The following is a 26,794-nucleotide window of genomic DNA, read 5'->3' as shown; positions in this document are numbered from 1 at the left end:
TTTATTGTGTAAGTTTTTACTCATTTTTAGTTGAAGATGACTCTGGTAGTGTGGAAGAGGTACCTGTGTATCAGGTTAATGTTCTGTGATTACAAAAATGATAGATTTAAGAATGGAGCAGTGAGGTGTAACTCTGAGGAAGGCAGTGGGAAAGAAAAGTTCAAAACAATATGCTGAAAGAATAGTATAGATCTTCACTGCATGATTTAAAGGAGTGTAACCTGGTAGTCCCTTTATACAGAAAGTTAAAAATCCATGGAACATTTAATACAAGTAGGGATTGGTACAGTTTTGATTCTAGCAATTACATTTCAAAACTGTTCAGGAGCATCATTGACAACCCTTTCCCTCCCTTCCTGCCAAATTAAGATCTGCAAATATTGAAAAAATTGTTAAGAAAATACATCTTCGTAGTCCAGAATTATAGAGAATAAATTTGAGTCTAGTTTGGACTAACCAGAAATTACTATTTTCTTGGCCTAGTTGTATCTGAGAAGCTTTTAGAGGACAGGGTTTTACAACTTTAGTGACAAAGAGCAAAGGTTTTTGCCTTTTTGTTTTTATTTGGTTTGTTTGTTTTGTTTGAAATTTCTAATCTTCAGTGCTTGTCTGTGGTAGTTTTCTTGTCTTCAGACTAGTTTATCTCCCTTATATCCATGGTTAGTCCTACTAGTTTCTGATATTTTGCACTGCTATTAAATTATGGACTTCTTAAATATCTTGTACTTGTTTTTCTCCAGCAGATATTGATAAAGTAATTGACTTGATAAAGTAATGGCTTAAAAGCTGGCTATATAGATTTAATAATATCCTGAATTTACTCAGGAGGCAGTAAAGGACTTGGAGTGACATGCTTCAAAAAAGCTATGTGTTCTAGTGCTTAGGAAAAAGTTAAGACAGTCTTTTCTTTTGGTGTAACTAAAAATAGGACAGATGTACAGACTAATCCAGGTTTAGGAGCTGACCAAACCATGAGTGTGGCTGTGTCATACAGCTTGGAGGCAGATGTTTCACACATATGCAGTAAATCCAGTGTGTTGGATTGTCACTGGAGGTGACAGGATTCTGCAGATGAAATATGTTCAGTGAGTTTGTGTTGAGAATTTATTCAGGTGAAGCACATGAACTTGGAATTTGATTGCTAATTGTGCTACCAATCCAGAATTTACTGTCAACAGGCAGAGGGGTTGCCCAGACTCACTGGTGACTCCTCGAATGGTTTTGGACATGAGGTAGTTGCTTGTCAGCTGCTGCTCTGGTGGTGTTCCCTGATGCTGATTGTCCTGGGTGGTGCTCATGAAGGACAGCAAAGGTTTTTAGTTCCTCTCCGCTTGTGCTCCGTCTTTTACTGTCAATAACTGCTCTGTTTATTGTCATTAAATAATCCGTATCCCCTGTGAGCTAGGTAAATTTTTTTACTTTTACAAAGAAACAGCAAAAACATCCATTCTATGTGCCATGTTGAAAATTTTCAAACATTCTTACTACAGCCACAGATGTATTAGAAGTTGAAACAAAAACACTGCAAGCTGTATTTTCTTTTTGTTATTGCCATGCTTCTATAGATGTTCCTTTTAAAATAGTCCTTTTGCATTTACCTGTTCATATATCATGATGTAGTTCATGTTTAAATCCATAATCATCTTGTTTCAGTATAGAATTTATGCCTGTGTAGTATTTATTAATGCCCTCTGATCTTTGGGCAACTGACACTGCATGACACCATGTCCATGTTAAATTCTGTTGCCTTCAAGATGAAGATGACCTCATCCAAATTGATTATTGGGGATGGCCCTTGGCTTCAACCTCTTACCTATGCCTAGAAGTTGCTTGATGAAGGTCATCTGCCACAGTCCAGACCCTGTATTGAGAAATGTTCTAGCAATAGAGAGAGCACCAGAGTTTATTGGCAACATCATATTGAGAAATATTTTTTTACCCATATATCTCATGAGCAAATGCTTCTTATTGAGCTATTTGTGGAGGATAATCTGAGTTGTAGCAGTTATTTTCCATGTTGGAGCATTTGCTTGCTAATATTTGTTTTAGGGAAGCCAATGATTGAAGTACATTTTGCTGAAATGTGTTTTATAACACATGTAAAGATAGTGTTTTGAATGTATATAGTATTACTTTCTTTTCTGTTCTTAGCATGATACACCTTATGGAAAGGATGGGACTAGATATTGTTTTATATCTACTGTGACACACTACTACTAGATTCCTTGGCTGGTGGATAGGGAATAATCTGTATTCCAGTTCCTCCAGTTCTAGCCTCCTGCTAGAGGGAAATACTTTTTTGTTTTAGTAGAATGTGAATTGTAGTAGTCAGGTAATATAGCATTTGTAATGTTGGTGTTAAACTATGTGTTGGAAGAACAATAAATGGTTATAATGTCATATAGCATGCTGCTATATGCTTTGATTGTGGGGATCAGGACTGGATATTTACAGGTAATGGTAATTACTTTCCTAACTTTTCATAAGATAATGCTTTGGAGGTGATCACTTAGCTATGTTTCAGTAAGTTAGAGTAGTTACTGGGACTGCTAGAACTGTTTATTGGCTTTTTGGCTAAAATCAGATGTAGTGCAGTATAGTATTTCTGAATGTATTTACTGTTTCTTGCAGGATTGCATGGGACTGCTACATTAAAATAGATTACTCTGATGTATTTGGGTATTAGCTTAGTTACAATCCTAACAAAAAACTTCTAAAACTCATTCAAACTGATTTAAAAAAATAGTGAGGATTGATACTATTCATTGAAAGACACTTCTCTAGAAAGCAAGTTTTGTTCTCAGTATTTCCTCAATGAATTTAGTTTTTGGAGTGGTGTTAAAATACTAGGAAAAATTAGGTACTAAATAAGAAGAAAGTATTGAAAAATAAATGGTTATTATTGAACAGAAGGGTCTCTGCTCAACATGCAGGTGATATGTTAAATCACTGCTTGTATTCCATATGTGTAATTTAGAGTAATTTGCATAATTTAGATTATTTGGTGATGATGCATTGCTTTTTCAGGTACATGTGATCAAAGAAGTGGCAGCAATGGCTCAAGAAAAACTTGGTGTGTCCTGTGAAGTTATTGATCTGAGGACCATCTTACCATGGGATACAGAGACTGTTTGCAAGGTAAGGAAATTATGCATACTAATTAAAAAACAACCTAGGTTTTTTAAAAAAATACCTACATTTTTGCTTTGTTTTGTATATATTGTTCTGTATTTTTGTTCTATATCATAAATGCAGAGTACATGCACATTACATGGACCAGACATTTGCTTTAGCATTGAAAGAGAATTATGTTTCAGGGCTCAAAATAATGGCAGAATACATGTTCGTTACTTTCAAGCAGAGGGCACTATTTAATCAGAGTTCTGTCTGAAAATTGCTTTTCCATTATTTCTGAGTCTTTCTGACATCTTTGCTGTCTTTGGCAAAAGCTTAATACTTTTTCTTGCTGTTTTGCATTAAGATCTTCATCTAGTTGTAGGTCTTCAGTAACGTGCCTTTGTGTTGTTTATATGTATTTTTAGAAATAAATGTTTTATTTAAGGTATGCGAATTCTTGGGTTGGGGAGAAAAAACGGCATTTACACTTCTCAGACTACCTAGTTTGAAATTCCTGGGTACTGAAAAGTCATTTTCTTCTTTGTGGAAGTCTTTGATGTTGCTAACAGAACACTTGCTCCTTCTGCTAGAGCTGAGAGTTTCCTTAAGTTGGCAGATCCACAGTCCTGCAGGACCGTGGCTAACAACTCCGTGGGTACTAATTCAAGCTGGGTTCACTTGCTCATTTTATGCTGCTGAACAAATCACTCAGAAGACTGAGAGATATCTGCAGCTTTCTTAGCTCAAGCCTAGTAACTGTAGTTTACTGAGTTACCACAGGGATGAGAACAGCCACAGGCTTGGAAAAAGGTGTGTGATTCCATCAAATGCTTTCTGTGCTTGCAGTTTCTAATTTAAGGCAATATGGTGTCTTATCTACAGCTTACTCAGGTTGTATAGATGTTTAAATAGGGCAAATCAGGCACATACCTGACTATATATTTGGAATATCCTAATTGTGTAGACAAGTGTTTTGTCATTATATGTTTGCTCAGTCAAGGGCCTTGCTTCTGGTAAAGTAACATGTAGACACATTAAGTATGGTAAAGGAAGAAATGAGCCATTGGTCTGCTACTCTATGGCAAAACTTGTATTTCTCCTCAGTTTTGTCTGGGGGACTGCCAGTGGGATGGGATGGAATAGATTATGGGAGGAAAGATCCATGTTGTGCATCTGCTATTGGCAGTATTCTGCTGTCTGTTTGTGGATGTGTACTTATATGTGTAGCTGTGAGTTGCCTCATACAAATTTGATCTTCTTGGTTGAAGTGTTTTCATTTTTTGTTTGAAGTGTATTTCTTGTTACTTGGATGTACTTTCTAGCTGTAAAAGAATGAAATGTGTTGAGTTACTGTCATCAATATGAAGTGAAATTTTGGCCATAATAAATCGTTTACCATAATAAATCTTTTTGGTCATAATAAATCTCTTCTGGACAAGTAAAATGATCCTTTTTTTTCTTTATTTTTAAGCGAATTTTTTTTTCCTTCTTTGAAGATTTGAGCTGTCATTTGAAAACAAAGCATCTCTTTGAAAGGGCAGTTAAGTCTGTTTTGTTTGGTTGGACTTGGACTGAAGCACCATCAGGAAAAGATGTAGCTGTGCATAGGAAGTACAGAGCTTTAATTGTACAATATTTTGCAAATATGTTCTTTAAATTTGGATACTCCGTGAAATTTTCAGCTCCTGTTCTGTCCTGAACATCTTTTAAGGTAACTCTGGCATAAATATAATAAATATCATAGAATGGTTTGAGTCCAAAAGGACTTTAAAGATGATGTAGTTTCAGCTCCCCTGCCATAGGCAGGGACATCTTCCATTAGATCAGGCTGCTCAGAGTCCCATCCAGGCTGGCCTTGAACACTTCCAGGGCTAGAGTTTCCACAAATTCTCTGGGCAACTTGTTCAGTGCCTCACTGCCTTTGCAGTGAAGATTTTTTTTTCCTAGTATCTAATCTAAACCTACTCTCAGTTTGAAGCTCTTCCCCCTTGTTCTGTCACTACATGCTCTTGTAGAAAGTCTCTCTCCATCTTCGTTGTAGGCTCCCTTCAGATGCAGGAAGGCTGCAATTAGGTCACCCCAAAACCTTCTCTTTTCCAGGCTGAACAATCCCAATTCTTAGTGTTTCCTTGCAGGAGAGGTTCTTCATATCTCTGAAAGATGGAACAGGTGGACCTGTTGCTGTAAATCTGTTATTAAGTTTACTATTAAGAATTAACAGAATAATTTCAAAAAAAGTATAGTGCCTGTTGGCTAGGCAGTTCAGCTGTTTATTGTAATAAATACCAAACAGTAAATGTTTTTAGTTAGCATTGCTGTTATGTTAGTTTGGCTGTATGCTGGCTGGTCTGATGGGAGAAATGTTAAATTCTCTTCTTCTTTAGATCTTGTCTGTTTTGCTCAGCTGAAAATAATTAGTGGTTTGCATTTGTGCATTAGTTGGTTGACTTATGTAACTCTGAAACTTCTAAAATTTAATTTGCATCCTGGACAGCTTTTAAGGTAATTGCTAGTGTAAACAAAAGGGTGGAACTTACAGTTCTAGCTGCTTGCTGTATTCTCATCCCAAGAGGAACTGCTTGTGGCAGCTGTTGCAGTTGTCAGTGGCTTACAGCATCAGTTTGGGTGATGGGACTTGTTATTCCCTTCCTGAAATGCCAGTGTCAAGGTCCAAAAGAGCAGTAGAAAAGTTGGCCATTCCAGAGAAAGTCTCCTCAGCTGTCCATTGGTCATTATGTTCTCTCTGTGGGCTTTTGAATGTTAATGGAATTGCTTTTACTCCAGTCCAACCAATAAGCAAATTATCAGCTGTTACAGGCGGCCCTTTGTCTTTGACTATTACTTGTGTCAGCACTCATAAACATCAGGCCAGCTTTTTGTTTTTCCTTGTCTCACATGTGTTTGAAATGCTTCCATTGTCTCTTTGTCCTGTTGGGTGCAGATGATGGTGCACATAGTACACTGTAACCTTATTGCTCTTCTGCTGGTGCTGGAATGCATGGTCCACAGCTGATGGGAGTCTGCATGGTGTTGGAGGCCAGGACTTCGGGTTTTGCTGTAAAAACGCATCTCTCAATTTTGCTGCTGGGAGTGATGTCCTTTGTGATCAGTAAAGGCTGTTATTTTAGTCTTAGCTGGAAATATATGCAACTTTTATTTGACAAGCTGTGGTGTAGCCATGAAGAGGGGTGGGCTGAAATTGTTGGTGCTTTGGAGATGAGCGGTAATATGTCAACTTTCAAGGCAATTATAACTTCTTGGTCTGCTTTCTGTAACTTTTTCTATGCAGAAAGTTATGTCATCAAGATGCATATTTTGTAGAACTGTGAGAAGTTGTATTTCACAACTGCCACCAGAGGCCTCTTCTAGTCAAGTTAAGCATCTGCTTTGACTTTGCATTGCAGCTAGGAGCACATTTATGAATATATAGCTCTGAGGGAAACATAAATAAACATAAAGAATAAATACAGTGAGCATAAATAAAAATTGCTGCCTAATTTTACTGATATTTTCTTTGCATTTTTGCGATTTTGAGATTCTGCTCAGTTTTGAAATAGATTAGCATTTGTTATCTGCATGAAGACATGAGGTTGCACCTGCCTGGAGCAGACTACCAGGTAATTTGAATGGATCCCAGCAGTGACTGAAATTTTTTTTGGTACATTTCCTGGAATGGGTCAACATGCAACCAGGGGCTAGATTTTTCTTTTGTTGATCTTCAGATGTCTAAGAAGGAGAAGTGAAGGTTGACCCAGTTACAGGAGCTCATAGAGCTGTTCTAGAGAAAGGTTGTTTCCTGAGGGTCATTCATCACAACTGCATCAACAGTCTGCCTTTTTCATGAGATAAATCGGCCTCTGGAAATGACATGGTTTAAAAGTTTGGTCATTTGAAAAAAAGTTAGGGAAACCCTAGTTTTCCTAGAGTAAAGTTAGGTGAGGTAAACTGAACTATAATTTTGTAGCTGAGAGATGACACCTGCTGCTGACATAAAGGACATAAGTAATTGCCTATTTGAAAAAACATATCTGACATTTTTACTAGGATAAAAGCAAAGAATCTGTGCCTTTTATATACATTTCTGTAAACTAAAATGCATGCTGATCTGTAATCTTTCCAAAGTCTTTCACAAGAAAAATGAAGTAGATTGTACAGGTTATGCATGCACAGACTCCCAGTATATTGCTTCTGAATGAGACATGAAACAAAACCAAACGTGTTTTTTACCTGCAGGATTGAAAGTAAACTCAACATTAACTCTCAATATGTAGCTGTATAAATTAACTTAAAACGTTTTGTTGTCATTATGTGTCAGAAAAGTGACACAAGCTTGTTTAAAGAGTGTGCATTTTGTCTATGTTGCATTTTCAAAGCACAATGTTATTGTGGTCAGTGAGAAATTTGTTAGGTCTCTTGTTTACTTTGATAATCTTCACTGATTTCTGACAAAAACTCTTGTTGTATTCACTAGGTCTGGAGTATAAGTGGTACAGCAGTTACAATTCAAAGAGAGATGAGCTAGCTGTCCATAGAGTTGATTATTTTTTTTTGAGGGAGAGACTGCTTACCTTGTGCTTATTTTAACATCAGCATCCCACATCAGTGTGTTTTATTCATGTATGAGTGGACTGGGATCAGGAGTGATTTTTTTTTTTTTTCCCATTATACTTTCACCTGTAAACACGAATCCATGAAATCAATGTATTTCTCAACATGGCCTGCTGATAAAGAAGCCTCTACCTTGAATACTCTGCTGACTTCCCAGCTGTTGCATGTGCATGCAGACACCTGCAGTTAGTGCAGCCACAGAAAAGATGTCAGTTCCTAATCCAGACAGATAACACTTTTCCACTACTTTATTGATTAGCTGTATTATTATTGAAAGACTATGCTGCTTTGAAGGACACTGCTCAGAAAACTGAAATGTGACTTATATATGAAATAGCTATAGAATTGGTTATTTATAACCTGAAAAAACAGTTTAAAAGCACTTTTTTTCCCTTTCAGAAATGAATTCTTCAAACAAAAGTTTTATTTCCTTCACTATACTTAACAGATTTGCTTGGACACTTTGAATAGATTAGGCTGTGTGGACTTTCCATGTATGAATTGCTGAGTGGTGTGGTATTGATTAAAAAGCCAATGGCACGCTTCCCAATGCTTCACTGGTCACATGCAGGGTAAAATTCTGTAGTTGTAATGGTTTGTGTTGAAAAATACATGTTGCTGGAAGTAGGAAATCTAGCTCAGGATTAAGTACACTTAAAGGATTGTGCAAGTTACTGTAGTTTTTTCACCCTGAATTGAGCCAAGAATATTAATTTAAATGTTGAACTGATTAGTATCAATCTGCTATTTTAACTGTGCAAGTGAAAATTTGCAAATGCACATTTTTATACTTCTGAACTATTTAGTAGGCAAATGTTTGCAAATGCACAATGGTCTCTGAATGGTTGCTACGTTGGTGCAAAGAAATGTTCAGAATAGTAACTCAGAAGTAAATGGTTTAGGACACTATGCTACAGTAAAGTGAAGGGGGTGCATGTAGTTCTGGGCACTTGGTGTTGCTTTGCTCCTCTTCAGGAAGAATTCTGCAGACCTCCCCTCGTGGAGGTCAGCCTAAATGCTTGTCAGGGTGCAAACACATCTGCTGCTCATTGGAAAGAGCAAATCTGGGCAAGAGAAAAACAGAGTTCCACAGAGGGAACCAAGGGGTAGTACAGATTGGCAAGGTCTGTGCCTGTTTTCCATCGAGGCTCTTGATGGGAGCCTTTGTTTCCAGTGTGTATTAAAGCATTAGCCTTAATGTACAAGTGGCATTTTTTTTTCAGATCTCATCAGTGAATAATTTTCAGTAGTACATCTTTCATGTCCTATACTTAATAGGCAGCATGTCCTAGCAGACCTATGGGTCTACCAGCTTGTTCCATTCCTTTAAGTTTACTTCATCTATTTGGACCGTGAATAAAAGGAAAATCAAGATCAGCAAGCCTGATGTGGGATTTTTCATGCATTAACTACACTCACCAGGCATTGAACAGTGCAATTGTAGCACAGGTATCTTGGGATCAGATTTATGTTTCTTGGCTATCTGTTCTTGATCTTTTGCCATTTTACATGTTGCTCCTTGGATTTCTTATTGAATGGATCTTGTACCTATAAAATGTGATTAAAATTGTACTGCTTGCATGATGACAGTTAATTTTGTCACTGTTTCCATAAGAAACTTGTGTCTTTTGGTCTTGTAGTTTCAGGTTACTAGTGCTGTGGACTGTTGCTTGGCTTCCAGAAGCAGAACGCTGGAGCCATATTTGGAGGCAGACATTTTAAAGTTATGAGAATGTATACATAACCATTATAGAAACTAATTATTCATACCTTTGCTCTTCTATGTTATGTTCAAAGAAAGCTTTGAATGGAAGCCTTGTTTTTTGCTCCTATGCATCTTGTTTTTGTCAGGGAAGTACCTCAGTGCCAAGTTGTTTGTGTATATATAGTTCTGTTCCCTCATTTCTCCCTCCCAATATAAAAATAGTTCTCAGTCTTTTTGCCTATGTATTGACAAGTGATACTTGAGAAATAATCTGATTGGAGAAAGCCGTAGTTAGAGAGAAGACATTTGTGTGTAGTTTCTGTTAATGTATAGTGCTGATGACACTGTCAATCAATTCTTCATCAAACCTTTTCCCTTTTGCTCACATTATGTATTACAACCTTCAGATTTAAAGGCACTTAGGCAAATAAATGGATAGTGGTACATAGTCTATGGTTAGAAGCTATTTTATGACTCCAGTATGTGCATTTATTTTTTTCCTTGCAAGTGGTGCTGATTGAATTCTAATGGAAGTTGGGATGAAGTTCCATGATGGCAATCATATATGAATCATTCTTCCATAGTCATAATTATTGCTTCCCTACAGTATTGCCTTTAAATGTCTGTAGCTATTTATCCTGCCATTATCACTTAGTTGAGCCAGCTGCTCTTTTAAACTACTTTTTTTTTTAGGATTCACATGCTGTAGATTCTTACTGTTTGTGCTTTATTAACCTTTACCCCATGAGAATGTAGTTTTAAGTATTTCTACAATAATTTTGTACTTCTAAAGATAATGTCGAAATTCGTCATGCCAAGATTTAATCTGCTTTTTACTGAATTATTGTCTACAATATGCATTTATTAATAGCACAATGCATTGTATTTAGCCTCTTGTAAGTCACAGTGTGTTCACAGTGATGGCAATTTGAAATGCTTGTAATAAAAGCATAGACTGCAGAGATTTCCAAATATTGTTGGAATTTGTTTTTATAATAAGTCTTTGTTTTTCTTTAAGATGTATATACTCAGATATTTTCCAAAGGTCTTAGAATTATACCTGAGATTACACTTAGTTTTCATTATGCTGCTACCTTCTCTGGTACTACCAATGTGGAATTGGACAAACCATTTCCATCCTTCTCATCTTTGTTTTGTGTTCAAGAGTCTGTAGTTATTGATTGCTTTCATTTTTTTTTTTTTTGTCAGCCACACAACAGTATTCAGCACAATCAATAGGTTTCTTCTAAATGAACTCAGTCTATTCAGCAGTAGGTTTTTCTGTCAAGCTATTATGGAGTACTCCTAAAATCCCCCATATCTCTTGAAATTATTTTAGCCTGTTTGATTCTGCTCCCTGCGATCTGGTGGGCTGAACTAATGAATGAAATCCTGAATATCTGATTACCCTATTGACTCATTATGATAGAAAACAGTTATTTTCTTGTTATAGGTATTATATTTTACTGTTGCACAATTTTTGACATCTCTGAGACACATTAAGTCCTTTACCACATTGAAATGTTTGAAATTCTGGGTATATGTTTATGAGTCCTGTACTACTAGTTTTCATCATTTGGAGGTTGAACTAATCTGAAAACCTTGCAATTTGCTTACTTTTTCTATGTATGTAATTCGCACTGTCCTGAAATTTATATTTCACTTAATGCTATGATAGAATAGGACAGAATTTGCTTGGGCTTGGTGGAAATTTTACTTTTGCACGTGGATATAGAAAACAAAAGAAAATTACTGTTTTGCAATGTCACAAAAAAATGTCCTAGAATGAGATGCATGTATTTAATTATTGCATGATTTTAAAATGGTTTAACATGAGGAAAAAAAACAGGTCTGCATTTTTTTCTTTCTAGAAACAAATTAGACTAATTTTATTTTCTTAGCTTTTTGTTTGCAAAATATGCTTTTGATATGTAAAGCTGTTACTGCAGAAATTCTTTGATTTGAAGTGTGGTTTTGGGAATCCTAAACTTTGAATGCATCGAAGTTCCTGACGACTTTAACAAAAGAAAATTATAAAACAAAATAATTGTTTTTCTGTGGTACTACATTTCAGCAGTGTACATTAGCAATTTTTCCCCCTTATGTGTGATTTCTGTTGAATTATTATATCTAACTAACCCTTCAGAACCAAGAAGCTGCCTGTTGTGTAGTCTTCTTTTTCAGGTAACAAATAACAGAATTTCAAGGAACAGTTTGCAACTTCTGGTCTGTTCTGTTTGAAATTTTGCTCCTGTCTAAATTACATTTGGATTTTTGGTGTTCGTATGATGGATACAGCAAGTGATTAGTGGTGCTGTGACACCATGTGGATTCATCTCTTTGAAGATGCTCATCTAATCTTCCTTTAATATCAGCCCTTTAATATCTCTGAATATCTTTGTACCTGTTCTTTACTGGCATCTGAGCCAGTAAAGCCATAATCTGTTTTCTGTGCTGAAAAAGAGAAAAGCTTTGTCTGTTATTTGACTTGCTTCTTCTAGGTGTAAAGGGGAAAAAAGAAAAAAGTATTTGATTACAGAGGTTGTCTTTGTCTCTCCAAGCCACAAAGAGCAGGAGCAATGACTGTTGCAACATTTGCTACTGCTCTTGTTGCTCTCTTCTTCAGGTACCCTTTTGGTATATGGAAATGTGTTACAGTAATTTTTAGTCTTTGTACTTGAAGTACAAACTAGTTAAAATGAGGAGCCAAATGAAAGGAAGTACTTGGAGCTATGCCATGTGTATGTCATCATTACTTTGAGAAGAATGGAAAAAATTGGGCTTTAGTGGTAGGAAATGCAGGATGGACTAGTGACATCTGAGGAAAAAGCAGGAGATTCCATTGGTACTGATAGAATGTTGTCTTATGTTTGATTCATGTCCTATTCTTCTGCCATGACTTGACTAAGACCTACCTGTCTGTGTAGTTCTGGAAGTGGTGTGATTTTACTTATTGCATAATGAATCTCACTGCAGTGCTAAATCTGCTGGGAAATTGGGTATTTTCTCTTTTTTGTGAATATTAGTACAAAATAAATTTCCTGTACTATCTGGACACTGCTTTTCCCTACTTTTCTACTTGTGTGATTATTTTGCAAATGCTTTTGCCATTAATCAGCCTTGCAGCTTGTGAGCTGGTGTTATGTAGACAGATTACTTATGTAGTTATTTTGGCAGTTTATTTAATTTAAAATAGGAAAGATTTTATTAATAAAATTATAGAAAGTCTTTAGGGGCAACTAGTTCAAACTGATTTTTCATCTCATTGATGAGAGAATATGAAGAATAACATGTAAGAAAAGCAGTCAGAAATTAAATTAATAAAGTACTGGAAGGTCTTAATCTGAAGCAATCTAGAATAATCTTCAGTGTTTTTTTCAAATAGTGTGGTGTGAGGGGAATTCTCCATTTAGCCTACTGAAGTAGCTGTCAGCATAATGAATGCTTACCGTGATATAACTTTGAGATTATGCAATTAATTCATTTTTTCCATACGGTTCACATGTGAGGTATTTATTCACTTGTCTAAGCAATATTCTGTTTAAACTGTAGTCACATTACTTGGATCAGCAGTAAAGTGTGCTGTAAGTTGGAACTGTTCTTTGGTTTGTGTCTTGTAGCTTAAGACTTGCAAATGTTTACCGAGAATGCTCATCAAACTTTCCAGATGAGAAAAAGAACTGGTAATTTAATACCACTTGGTTATTACTGTATAATACTTGTGCTATAAATATGCATTCTGATTTCTCTGTCCAGCTAAAAACCACCATATTGCCAGTTTTAGTAAGTTCCTAGATCTGCACATGACAAAACTGTAAAATCATTCTTTTGGCATGTGGTCAAACATTACCAATAAGTAATCACTAATCTATACTATATTGTTACATCTGGCACTTGTGGTGCATTTACTGACATGCTACCTAGATTTTGAAGTTTACAACAGTGCTGTGTTTGGAAGGTTACAGTTTTCTTAAGGAAGAAGGACTTAAATGGCTTTGCTGAGAAAGGGAAATCAGTTTTGAGTTTAAAGAGCAAGTGGCATCTATTTTTCATTTGCCATTAAACTGGAATGTTACTTTAGTATTAAAGGGAAAAGTTGATTTATTAAAACTTTTTCAAGGTTTTAAAAGATTACTCTTAAAAATTTAAATTTTAAAATTAAATTTAGAAGATGTGTGTTTTCTGTCTGCTTCTTGTTACAGAGAAAATGGGATTGAGGAGAAAAAAAAAATTTGGATTATTAAGCTCGGCAGGGGGTCCTAGTTTTTCATCTTAGTATGGAACTATTTGCAATATGATGACAACAACTGTTGCACTTTAACAAGCCCATGGAAACAATTAATTTTTGTTTACCAGCTATGGTGTTTTGCTGGCATTAGAGAACTATCTTGATACTGTCATTCTTTTGGCTAAGAGCTCAGTGATGTTTTAAATAATAAATTGACTAGGGAAAGATGTGACTTTTAGATCTTAAAACACTGTCAGCAGTTTATGTTAGTGCAGTTTAATTTTCCAGTGAAAGAAATCTTTCAGAGTAATCTGTCTACATAATAAGTGAGTTGCAAATTGTCCTTTCTACTGGACAATCAAAATGTATTTGAAGTAGTTAATGCATATGTTTCTGGGTATGTGTGTGTCTAGATTTAAAGTATCATCTTCATTATCTAGACTTTTAAGTATCATCAGGATTGATGTGTCTATGTTGAAGCTAAACCTGGAAAATCTTGGCTGTTGCATCTAGTTGTGTAGGTGCAACCAGAAATGTTGCAAAATGTAGAGATTTTATAGGGCAATTACTTAGGGTAATTGAAAAGCTAATATATGTATCCTTTCTTGTTTCAGAAATTACTTAGTAACATACTGGAATTTACTTAATAGGAAAGATAAATTTAACTATATAACAGCTATGTATTTTTTCCTGTGACTTCAGTAGTTCTCAAATATTTAGTAAAATTATAACTTGTTTTGCTCAAGTCATCAGTGTTAATTTTCTGACCTGTACCACACTAGAATAAAATACTTTTTTTTTCCCCCAGTATTGGGAAAAGGTCAAAATAAAGGTGTGTAGAAGACTCAAATTCCCCCCTCCCCTGTACTAATTTAGTATTTATCTCATTACCATTTAAAATAATTTCAGAACTGACATGACTGAGCAGCTGATGATTCAGCACAGTACAGAGGAAGATGCTGATGTGATGAAGTTTTGTGCTTTCACCATCTGTGTTCTAAAGAAATAAAATATTTTTTGGTAATACAGAAATGCTGATCTTTAAATAAATAAGGAACTCTGAGCAATCTAAAATTACATAATTTAGATGCTCAATGGTTTCATAAGTAAACATAATTAGAAATGTGGAAGTATAAAGGAAAAAATTGTGATTTGCATTGCCTTTCAGATCCTTTAAGATATTCGTGAAATTACTCAATTTCTTTATGCTGTGGTCCTGTCTTTTATAAATTTTGTATTAATCTTTTATTTTTCCAGTGTTGTCTGAGATAAATACATTAAATATTTAGGACTTCCAGTAACTTAAAAGGTTTTAGGTCTTCTGTCTAATTTTCTTCAAGGCACTATAATATAGACCCTTAGGCTTCTTTTCCAGTTTTCTGAATTTTGTGTGTTAACTGTTAAACTTTTGCTTAACCAATTTCCTCTTTGAGGAAAACGAGACAACAAAGACTAACAGTCTTTCTCGAAAATTATTACATTGCACTCAAGAAAATTTTACCTGAGAAATCTAGAAACTGTGATAAACTGCTTCAGAAAAGCTTTTTGCAAACAGCTCTAAAGAATATCAGAGAACACAGAATTTGTTATGGGGCAGTAAGTTGCTGAGCTGTGAGAAGTGGTGTGCAGCAAGTGCTTTTCTGTAAGCAAATGTTGCTCAGAGTCAAAAAACCAGAGAAAACTAATAAACAACCATATGATGTTTGCTACCTGCAGTGCTGGGTAACTGGTCTTCCCTCTGACCCTTCTCCTAGCAAACCAAGTTTTTTAGAGGTCCTTAACAGAACTACAGTTCTGCTAATTACTGCTTTCCAAAAATGAATTGATATTCTGGTCGAGTATAGTTTTGCTCCGTTGACAAGCTTGGTTATGCTTCTTTCATTATCATGCTCAGAGATGTACAAAGCTCCTTGGCATTTCCATGGATCTGTGTTTAATGCCTTCTCTCTCTGGTCCCTGCATATGTAGAGGATGCAAATGAGGAGATCTCTACAGGCATTTCAGTGATTACAGTGATGCAGCATTAATTCTGGACTGGGAATGAGTGTTATTCAATTGTATTGCATTTGGAAATTAAAGCTCCAAGACAGGAAGGTCTCATTTGTGCCTTCTATGGTTCTTACAGCAACTTCATGGTTTTTCTGTCTGTATCCCTTCTGCCATCAAACATAAAAACTGCCTTAGTGATCTGGGAGAAAAATATTCATGTGACACATAGTTTAAGACTGTGACATTTCAAACTGTTTAGAGGAAAGACTGTCTCAGATATTCAGAGTATGAAATAAGCAGATAGGAGGGAACAAAGACTATTACTCAGCAATATTCAGAACTCTACAGTGAATGAATTATAGGCTTTGATTATTTATTCTGTCATGTACAAAGATGATTGCTGTCTTTTAGTTGATAAGCATGTAAGGGGTTCAGAAATTTTTAAGCTGCTGATCTAAGTGAAAAATGCAAATGCCTGTGTATCATGTTGAACAGAAGAAGCCAAATAGTTAATTCTTTGAGGAGTATACACCAAACAGATAAGGAATATTTGCAAACTATTATTGCTGATAATTCTCTCATGCTGCTGACTCGTAATGCTATGGTGATCAGTGATCAATGACAAAAAATTATATCAGACTGTTTTTCCCAGATTACTTTCACAGATTTCTCAGCTCACCTGGAGAGGCTGTTTAAAAATAAAATGTATTTCTTGGTCTATAGTTAGAATTTCTTTTGTACATTTTAGAATTACTATAATTAGTGATTCATGGTCTATCATGTTGAAGGGTTCAATATAGCAATTAATTGAAGCTCTATTGTATGTCAGGAAATACCTGTCTCAAATATGAGGTCTGATTTGGTGTTTGCCACTAAAGAGACTTCCCACTGAGATCAATGGCAAATACATATATTTTGTGACAGTTTCTGTGTATGCTAATGCTTCATTGTTCTGTGTTAACCCATCAAATGTAATTGGCTTACTGTCCAAAGACAGACCATTAAACTTCATGGAAACAAATAATTGGGGAATGACTTTGGTTGAGTACAAGTAGCACTAAATGGCATATGATTCACCTTAGTAATGTTTTTGAGCATTGGAAGAAGTTCTTATTTTAGTGTAATCTAATCTTTTTACTAGTTTTCGCTTGGTTATGGAAGACATATGGAACATGCTGGAAGATTATAATAGTGGCATTTGCCAAAAAATAGAATCTAAAATTCAAGTCTGTCTATTAAAGGAAAGATTGCTGAATATTAACCTTTGTTTATATGATACAGCATCAGACTTTTTGTTACATACAATTGGTCCAGAAAACAGGAATAATAAAACCTGCAAATTTATATAGACTTGAATCATCATCTCAGATCAGTAATCTTATTCAGTTGATACTGAGAAATAATGTTTTATCTTTATCCCAAGCACTGCAGCTGTAGTCCCTCTTCTAAGGAAAAAGAAGTTAAAAAGGAGTTATATCCAAATTACTGGCTTGAGCGACAGACATCGAAAAGGTCAAATTAATTGTTACAAAAGCAACAGTTATTACGTAAATAGAAAACAGCTATTGTTTCATGGTATTTTTGTGGAAATTTAAATTAAGAAATTATGGGCAAATTACTGAGTGATAACTCTCTGTTGGTAATTTAGAAATCCTAATGGCATAGTAGGACTGTTTCATGAAACTGAAGCCTGAAAAAAACAAACCCAGAGAACTCCAAGGTATTTGTTCCATAGGCTTTGCATTTGGCCTTACCATCTTTTCCCTTCTCATGCAATTCATTTCTGAAGGCACAGAAATGAATTTATTTCTTTACTTTGGATCACAACATTATGATTAAAGATTAAAAAATGCATGAAGAGTGAAACCTGTTTTTTATGAATTTATGTCCCATATTTCCTGCCTTCCACCATTCCACGTCCTCCACTTACCTACATGAAGATGCTCAGCTCCTTTCTAAAATGGGTGGCTAGACAAAAAGCGACAGGGGCAATTTATTGGTGCTTACTGGCTGCTGCTGAAAGAGCTGTGGGAGAGATAGTGTTAAGTGCAGCTTGTCTTTCATGAGGTTATGAAGTTAGTATGAGTACTAATCTTCCTCATAGAGACTGTTTTTTACCAAGCTTTCAGGAACTTAATATTTTTGAGACTTGCATTTGGCTTCAAAATGTCTACCAGGACACTGACAAATGGACAGAAAAATGATATCAGGTTGCAGGACCCTCATTTTCTTGGCTGACAGGCTGAAAATTAATATATATCTTGAAAATGACTATTCCTTCTTCTGTAAGTTGAAGTAGGTCAGGTAGGGAGAGAGTGTAACTGAGAAAAAGATGGAGATTGTAGAAGAAATGACATGATGATTGCTGAGATGGTTTGAATGAAGAGAACACAAAAGATGGAAGAGAGAATAGGACAAAATATGATGCTGAAAGAATGAAAGGAGAAGGTGAATTGGTTGTTGCTTTAGAAAAACAAATGGGAAGTAATACAGAAAAAAATGTATTAACATAAACAAGGGATACAGTAATTTTTAAAGCATAGGTTTGCAAGATACTTGTCACAAAACTCTAACAGTCTGTTACTAAACATCTATCAATTCACCAGCTAATGCTTGTTTTTGAAAGGGGCTGAGATGGCTCAGCTCTCATTTTCAGACATCTACTTGATCATCCTGGTCTACTTCATATTTTTATTTAATTATTTAGTGATTATTTTGTTTAGATCTTTCCCTCATGCTTTCCCATATAGTCCATGTTAGTTATTCAGATACTAAGTCCAATAAAGCCTAAGTGGGTTCAACATCTCCAGTGAAATGAATTCAGCTATCTATGATGAACTTTATGAATTTGTGTTATCAGAATTGAAAGTAATTTAGGAAATAGGAATGAAGCAGATACTGAATGCATAGATGCTGAAGCTTCTGCTTCTTTGGGAGGTTTGGTGAAACTAAGTCCTGCAACTGTCCTGGTCATGCTGCAATTCCCAGTGCGAACCAGAGTGAAAAACAAATGAGGGGTACACCACAAGTGGTACTGCTTCTCAGTTCCTTCCTCCATAACTTTCAGAATCCAGATATTTTCTTCCCAGAACTTGGAATCTCTCTTGCCGTGGCCTTTTCTTTTTTCTTGCTATTCTTGATTGACATTCCTGCACTTCTAATTTTCCAGAATTCATGTTTTTCTTCTGTCTGTTCTGCCTTCAAGCTCTTATATTCTCACAGCCTTCCTCTTCATCTACAAATTTAAGAAACATCGCTGTATTTTAATATTTCTTTTTGGATCAAAGCAGGTTTTTTTGCTAGGACACTAACTATTGTTTGTGCTACATGCTTATTTGAATTGTGTTAAAAGCTACTGAGCAATTCAGTGGAGGAAAATAAAAGTACTGTTGTCTTCAGCAAAATTTCAGTCTGCTTTACTTATTTTATTAGTGACTTGATGCTATTTTTCTCTTTTCTTTTAAGAGCAGTTGTTGGCTTTTTTTGAGTTCTCCAAACCTATAGTTGCAGTAAAATTATTCTGAGGAGACCTGTTATTTGGGTTATCTGGCAGGATAGTGTTTTGCTTCTGGATGAATACTGCCAAGATTTGTTCCAGACAGTGTTTTTGTGTGTGTATTGGGGGTGTGAGTATGGCAGTGAATTAGCTGGCCTTAGGTCCTCTGGAGTGGCTGGGGAAGTTCTCAATCTGGTGTTCTTCACGGAAAATATAGTACAATATTTGGATTAAGAGAGGATTTATGAATCTTACAAATCACTGGATTGTCCATGGGAGGCCTTTAAGAATTGCCCAGGATCCCATCTGTTTTTCAAGAATAAAAGAATAGCTGAGGCACTGCTCATCGTCTTGTTTTATAACTTGGCTTCACTGTCTGACTTTTTAATGTGACTACTTGAGAATCAGAGCACCTGGAAGAGCAAGGGTATTGAAGTGAGAGAATGTGGTGGTTGTAAGGAAGGGAGATAAATAAAGCTAGCTAGATGCTCTTAGTATTTCACAGGTTTAGGTACCTTCATACTCCTGGGGTAATCCCTCTAAGACTTTGGGACTTTCCTCTTGTGAAATGTGAGTGTTTTCCTTGTCTTTTTGGCTGTTGAAGACTGCCGTCTTTCTTTAAGGGTTATCTTGGAGGAACCTCAAAAAACACTCAGACTTAAAAGCTTGGATTTTATTTTTTGAGAAAATTATATTATATTATATTAAATTGTATTATAGTGAAAAGAATATATACTATTACAGCCTGATTATTCCAGGAATTTGAAGGACAGATTAAACTTTCAAAATTGAGAATATTAATAAACAGTATGTATGTAATTTCTGAAAGGCAAGAGAAAGGCTAGTTAATCTCAAATTTTAATTTACTAATAGACTTAAAACATTTAAGGCCTAAAATAAGTGCTGGATTTGAACATGGATATAGGAAAACTGAAGAAGCCAGTTAATTTATGAAGATGCTAATTCATATGTTTAACAATTAATTAAAACATGGAAAAGGAGTTTACTCTATGGAATGTCAGCTGAATGCAGTGAAGCCACACAGACTTGAAGGGTGTCTTATAATGTGTCCATGAAGATTTTTGGGATGAAAAGGATCCCTTTAGTGTAAAGGATCTCTTTGGTGCAGTATTGTTCATCTGTGTTTCCTGAGACTTTCTAATTTTGCTCCCATAAACAGGGAACTAAAAGATACAGAGGGTGAAGGTGGGATAAGTCTGTCCATGGTGTTTTAGTCACACTGGTGAAAGTTGGAAGCTGCTGCAAAAGTTCCCCTTTTCTGAAACCTTTGCCATTATTTTTTTTATTTTAGGCTATACACAAGGAAGGATTATTTGAATAGATGTATTTAATTGTGGTCAAGTAGACAAATATAGTTCAGAGTATTGAGGAATCATGATTACCAGTCCAGCTCATTTGTGAATATTTTCCTTAAGTTTAGTTTCCATTATACTTTAAATGTCTATTTAAGGAATCTGCTCATAGTTATTGTTAGAACACAATGACTGGGAGACCTAGAGGCAGTTGGTTAAAAGAAATTTTTGTAATATTCATGCTACTTGTTTCAGTAGGGTTAGCAGATTGTATGTGGAATCCTCAGAAGTAAACATACTCTTGTACCAAATGTGTATTAAAATTATTAATTGTCACTATTAAGGAGAGCTTCCAGTGTCAGAAAGTAAATGAGATGTGAAGAGGTGGAGGGGAAGAATACAATGAAATCAGTGTAGTGTATAACTGAAGTTATAAGAATGAACCACATGGGTTTTATTTTTACTTTTACTTCTGAATTCTGAATCAGTTTTCATCCCTAACCAATTCAGTCTAGTATGTAGCAATTTAGTAGTGTATGTTAGCAGTTTCTCTTAAGGATATCAAAAAGCCATGCTATGGAATTCCAGAAGTACTTTTTCTTTGTCTGTCTCTTAATGAAGTTGATTAATGTGTTCTTAAATTCTTTTATGTTAAGCAGGAGTATCCATCTGCACAAAACATCAATTTTCTTCATTGTCCCCACAATCCATGACCATTATTAGCACCTATTGTTTTGTCAGCAATTATCTGTTTTAAAGTATGTAGCATGATGTTATGAAAGCATTGCAACAGGGTTTGTAGCAGTGTTGTATTACAAGAGTAAGTTGACTGAAAGCATTGGAGAGTTAGTCACTACTTAATAGGATATTAGTCCTTTTAATCTGCTTTAACCCTTTTTTATTAAAAATCATATCAAGCAGCTCAAACAGTATTGAGATGCACCCTGCTGTGTGTCATACCTCATTTGTGTTTTCATGGTCTCAGCTATTTAAATTACAGGTTCTTTAGAGAGGAATTCTTTGTTACTCTTCATATGCTACTCTACACTGTGGGGATTTTGGTTCTTGGCTTTGCAGGAAGCTTATAAATTTCTGTGCTGATCATCTGAGTAGTGTGCTGACAATGTTGTGTAGGATATAAAGGCCATAACTGTTTTATTATTGTCTCTTCATTGCTTCTTAGGCTGTTCTATCTAGCCCTCTAGCAACCCCATTTGGTTTTGACTGCAATTTTTAAATTTTTCCGTGTTACTTTGCATTATTCCTTTGCTTGTTTTCATTTTTCTTTATCTCTGTACCACCATCCTTACGCTACAACATTGTTCTTAGTGCAATGCAGAAAGAATCCGCATTAGTGTTTCAGAATTATTTTTGGCATTTATAGTGTAAAGTGATACATAGTGGAATATTAAAATCCTGGTATGTCGAGTCAGTGAAGTTTATGGTTGTGTTAACATTTCTCTGCAAGATGTTTCATATGTGCATCCCTGCTGTGTTCACATTAGTTCTTTATGGGGTGTTTCTGCCATACATATAACTGGGGAAAAGATCTGTCCTGATGTGGATTTCAGTATTCAACATCAGCATAACAAACTCTGCTTCTGGGCACCACTATAAAGAGCCTGGCTCGGTCTTGTTTGCACTCTCCTTTTGGGCATGTAGATATATTGATGAGGTCCCCCCATCCCAGTCCCCTCATCTAGTCCCTTAATTATTTTTGTGGTCCTCAGTTGGACTCTCCAGTATGTCCGTGTCTCTCTTACTGAGGAGTGCAGAACTGGATGCAGCATTCCAGGTGTGGCCTCGCCAATGCTGAGCAAAGGGGCAGTATCAGCTCCCTTGTCTGGCTGCCATCACTCTTCCCAATGCAGCCCAGGATACCATTTGCTTTCTTTGCTGCAGGGGCGTGTTTCTGGCTCTTGGGCAATGTGGTGTCCCTCAGGACATCCATCTCCTTTTTTTGCCAGGCTGCTTTCCAGCTGTGCAGCCCCCAGTGTGCACAGGTGCCTGGAGTTGTTCCTCCCCAAGGGCAGGACTTGGCTCATCCCTTTTTTGAACTACATGAGGTTCCTGTCAGCCTGTCCAGGTCTCTCCAGATGGCAGCACAGCTCCTTAGGCCCATCAGCTGCTCCTCCCAGTTTGGTGTCACCTGCAACTCTACTGAGGGTATACAGTCTACCCCGTTATTCAGATGCAACTGCAGATTTGCCCAAGAAGAAGACAGTATTAACATTTTCTAAATAATGATGTAGAATGCAGATCTGAAAATGTGTACTGAGATTGCTGGAGTGCTCCCAGCTGTGGGTCATCTTACTGACAGCACTCGGACTGCTCACAGGTGCATGTCTTCTGCTTCAGTGAGCACTTAGTTGCCTTTTTGTGATCAAATTTAAGAACATGTTATGTATTTCATGGAAGAGTTATCAGTAAATGCTTTTAAGCTGTTTTTGATAAAACTAATGTTCTTCACCCAAACTGAAAGTTTCGCATGATTTCTGAATGTATTAATGGGATGAAGAAAAGTAAGCATGACCTTTCAAAGGCTAAACCTGTGATGAATATCCGGATCTATGGACAAGGGATGAGGAATAAATGATGCTTTGACTGCAAGAAAGCTTTTGATACTCTCAGAATACTCCTGTATCCAGTGAACAGATCTGGTCCAGTGGACAGCAAGATAGGTAAAATAACGTTTGTGTGCTTGCATAGTCATAGTTAGTGGGTAGAGTGCAGTATTTTACCAGGAAGCCAGTGACAAGCAAGAACTGCAGGGATCTGTGCTAGGGCCTGTCCTCCCTCCCTTCCTTCATCCATGCTACTATTAGCATCATCTCCTGCTTCTGCCTTTGCACTGCCAGAAATATAACCCAGCTTCTCTCTGTGCTCCAAATTGTTTGCTTGTTGCTTCCCCTTCCTTTGAGCTCTCATTAGGATTTTCTTGTAGCTATATATTCCTAATACTAAGAAGTTGGTAAAACAAGCAGCCAGGTAGAAGTACAGATGGACTGATTGTTTAGGAGAGAAGGGATTTAAAGGGGCTATGTAAAATGAGCTTAAGTTTCTTTTTTTGAGCTTTGTTCCTTATTAGAAGTCAATATTCAAATGCATAGTATTAATTTTCAAAGAGCTCAGTAGACAGCATGGCCGCTGTCTGCAACATACTACACTTGAGTACATGGTTTGATAATTTATTTTATGAACCAATAATCATTTGGTTTCAGGTAAACATCTTATTGGGCAGCAAATACACTTCTAATACTTCTCTTAATTTTTCGTATTTTTTTTCCATTGCAATAATAATTACAGTTGTAATGGATCATACTTTTAAATCTCTGTTGATTTCCTCTAATATTTGGTCTTTTATTGTGATTTGAAATCAATTGGAAAGGAGGTTAGACTAAAAAATGCTGGGGTTTTGTGTGGTGGCTTTTTTGTTTGGTTATTTTTTGGGGAGAGGGTGTTGTGGGTTTTCTTTGTTTTCATCTTTTACTCCAGAGAAGGCAGGTGAAGATATAGGGACAGTGTCAGAAGGGGGTTGTGTAGCCTCTCTTACCACTCCTGATATGTGAAGGTCACACAATGTGTTCAACAGTAATGGATGATTGTTCTCTACTCTTTCCCTTGTCCCAGTTTCCTGTTAGTGTTGTCTTCTTCTGTGTTTTGCTTCTCCTTGATAGAAACCAGAATCAAAATATCTTCATCTTTGTGCTCTTTGCAGTCTGGGAACCATAAAGGATCTGCTCAACATCATTCTTGACGTGTAAATTAGTTATCACAGATCCTTTTGCTTTGGGGAAACTCATTTTGCACTTTCAAAGCTGGCAGTATGTCTGAGCCTGTCCCAGCAACTGTGGTTGTGCCATCTGCAGTCAATGAATTCCAGACTTGTAGGTCAGAAAGCACAAACCTTGGTTGTGTCAGCTGAAGAAGCAGACAGGAGTGGATGACAAGCCTCAGTTTTGGTTAGGTATTAACCAGATGATGAAGATTTCTGCTCTGCTAATATGGGTCAGCTCAAATTGGCAACTGTTTAGCTGTTTGTCTCAAGCTAGAAAGGTGATGGACTTGTTTTCCATTCTCTGCTGTTAATCAGCATACTCGTATATTGCAGAATTGCCTGTGTTTTTTTCATTTTATTGTTTGAGAAGTTTTGGTTAAAGATTTTTGTCCAATGGCCTTCCTAAGTGATGTAATAAAAATGACTTATTTTTCTTCCCAACTTCTTTTGACTTCTTTTCTTTCTGTCTTTGATCTTTATAGATATTTGCCAGTCTTTGGCTAGGATTCTCTACTATACAATTGCAATACCGTGATAATATTTGTAACACTTAATAGAATCTTAATAAAAGGAGGGTAAGTAAGGCTGACTGCCTTGTTACCAGTAGTTGAGAAGTCTTATTCATGCTTCGAGCTGTTCACTGATGAAATAATGTTTTTTCACGTCATTTGTTTATCTTGGAATTGTCTTGATTTTATTGAAAAATGACTTATTGAGTTTCAGTCAACTTTTGGAAGTGTAGCATAGACACTGTGATAGAGTACATCTCTCATTTTTCCTTCTCTGAAAATCTTGTTCTGTTAAAACCACAGCAAATTATGTTATTTTGTTTTCTTGTTTCATTTTTAGTTCAATGTTAAGAATTATTTTTGTTGTTTGGTGCTTTAAAGAGGACATACTTTTCCTAGATTTTTCTGCTTCTAGGAGAAGGCACTCTTGGACAACCGATGGCTATAATTTGCAAACTAGAACATGATTGCTAGGAAGCTGCAGGGTTTTATTGTGTCCAGCTACTAGGACTCAAACTGTTCCCCTTCTGTTCTATTCCTTCTCTTAGGACCCTAGAAAAAAAAAAAAAGTTGCTTGAGGATCAGTTTGGTTTTTCCAGAGAACCCAAAAATCCAGTGCGATTTGTCCTCTGGGATGTCTGGAAATTGGGGATGGAATAACTGCATTTGCTAAGACTGTCAGTGTATCACATGCACATACAATTCATTATAGTTGGGATGTGTCATCCTGTGAATCTGTATGTGCTAAGTGAATGTAATCCTCAGTGATTTATCTGGCAGATTATGTTACATATTTCTCTGTGGGAAATGCAGAATAGAAATCTGGGATCTTATTTCTATCCCTATGCTTGTGGTGTTCAAGAATGCTGCTATGCAATTTGTTATTGAAACATTGAGGGGAAGGTAGAATTAATGGGTTGGGGAAAGTAGCCTCCCTCAGGTTTTATGTTTTCCAAGCACAAATTCATTAAAGCTGGTCTAAAAGTGAAAAAGGAAAATGTTTTTCAAGACTTCTATTGAAGCTTTACCAAGTAATTTTTTTAAAGCTTCCATATTCTGGTTTGTTTTCAGTCAAAGCACATATCAATTAATGTTCATATTTATACAATTTTATAATTGCTTCATATATGCTTAGTACAAAATGGGATACAATAAAAACATGATTTCAGTACTTTTGCCAGCTTTTTAGAAATTGTTGTGGAAAGCTAGTTTTTAGATTATGCTGGACATTTTTATAGTCTCTTAAGAACACAATCAAATGTGTGCAAAAATGTAAAGGGTAAAGTGAACATTAAAAAAAATTCTTTTTCTGCAAGAGGTGGAAAATCTTCTTTTTTCTGTTGTTTCCACAGAACAGAATTTTCTTCTTAAAGAAAATACTAGCCAGCTTGCCATTGTGACAAAATAGCAGCTATTTATAAGAAAAGTTTGACTTCGATAATTTCACTTAAGCCAGTGTCTGTGTCAGTGGAGCAGCTGTTTACACTGGGAGTTGTGGTGTTGCTGTATGGGGAGAGCAGTAGTGTTAAATGTGGTTTAGCATCGAACTCATTTTGGTTGGCTGCTTTCTCCTAAGTAAGGGCAGAATCTGTTACTGGTAGCGTCAGCACTTGGATTTCAAAGTGCTTGGAAGTGCCAGGCTTGTGTTGTTTTCTTCTGTCATCAGTGCCTGTAGGAGAGGAGAAAACATCCAACACAATGAATTGGAGAGTTGAACAGAAACGTGTTTATAGAAAGTCTTGGATAGAGAGTGTGGTCAGGAAGGTTGAAAACAATTTGCTCAACTGCTTCACTATAAAAACATTGGGCTGCATCTCAGAAAACTTTCAGTGCACCCTGAAAGCATTTATTTTGCAAAGGCATTAGGTTTTTTTATATTTCCTTATCAGAGTGATCATGCCATTAGCCTTTTGTTCTGATGCACTGTCGGTCATCATTCTTGTGAATGACACCAAAGTAAAGTCATGACAATGAAATTGAGGTGGAAAAGTATAGTCAATATTGGTTTCTGGTTTTGTTTTGGGGCTACTTTAATAGTTTAAAGCCATAGA

General features: G+C 36.1%; 1 protein-coding gene across 1 annotated transcript in view; it reads left to right on the top strand.

Moving 5' to 3' along the window:
* Positions 1-26,794, top strand: part of BCKDHB (branched chain keto acid dehydrogenase E1 subunit beta) — a 110,137-nt gene that overhangs the window by 34,261 nt on the left and 49,082 nt on the right. The window contains exon 8 of the mRNA XM_014870178.2: positions 3,028-3,138. Within this exon, the coding sequence (XP_014725664.1) occupies positions 3,028-3,138 (111 nt within the window). The remainder of the gene's footprint in view (positions 1-3,027; positions 3,139-26,794) is intronic.

The sequence above is a fragment of the Sturnus vulgaris genome, chromosome 3, assembly GCF_052056855.1.
Source record: "Sturnus vulgaris isolate bStuVul1 chromosome 3, bStuVul1.hap1, whole genome shotgun sequence".
Lineage (NCBI taxonomy): Eukaryota > Metazoa > Chordata > Aves > Passeriformes > Sturnidae > Sturnus > Sturnus vulgaris.
The sequence above is the reverse complement of the archived record's forward strand: the minus strand, read 5'-3'. Positions and strand labels throughout refer to the sequence as shown.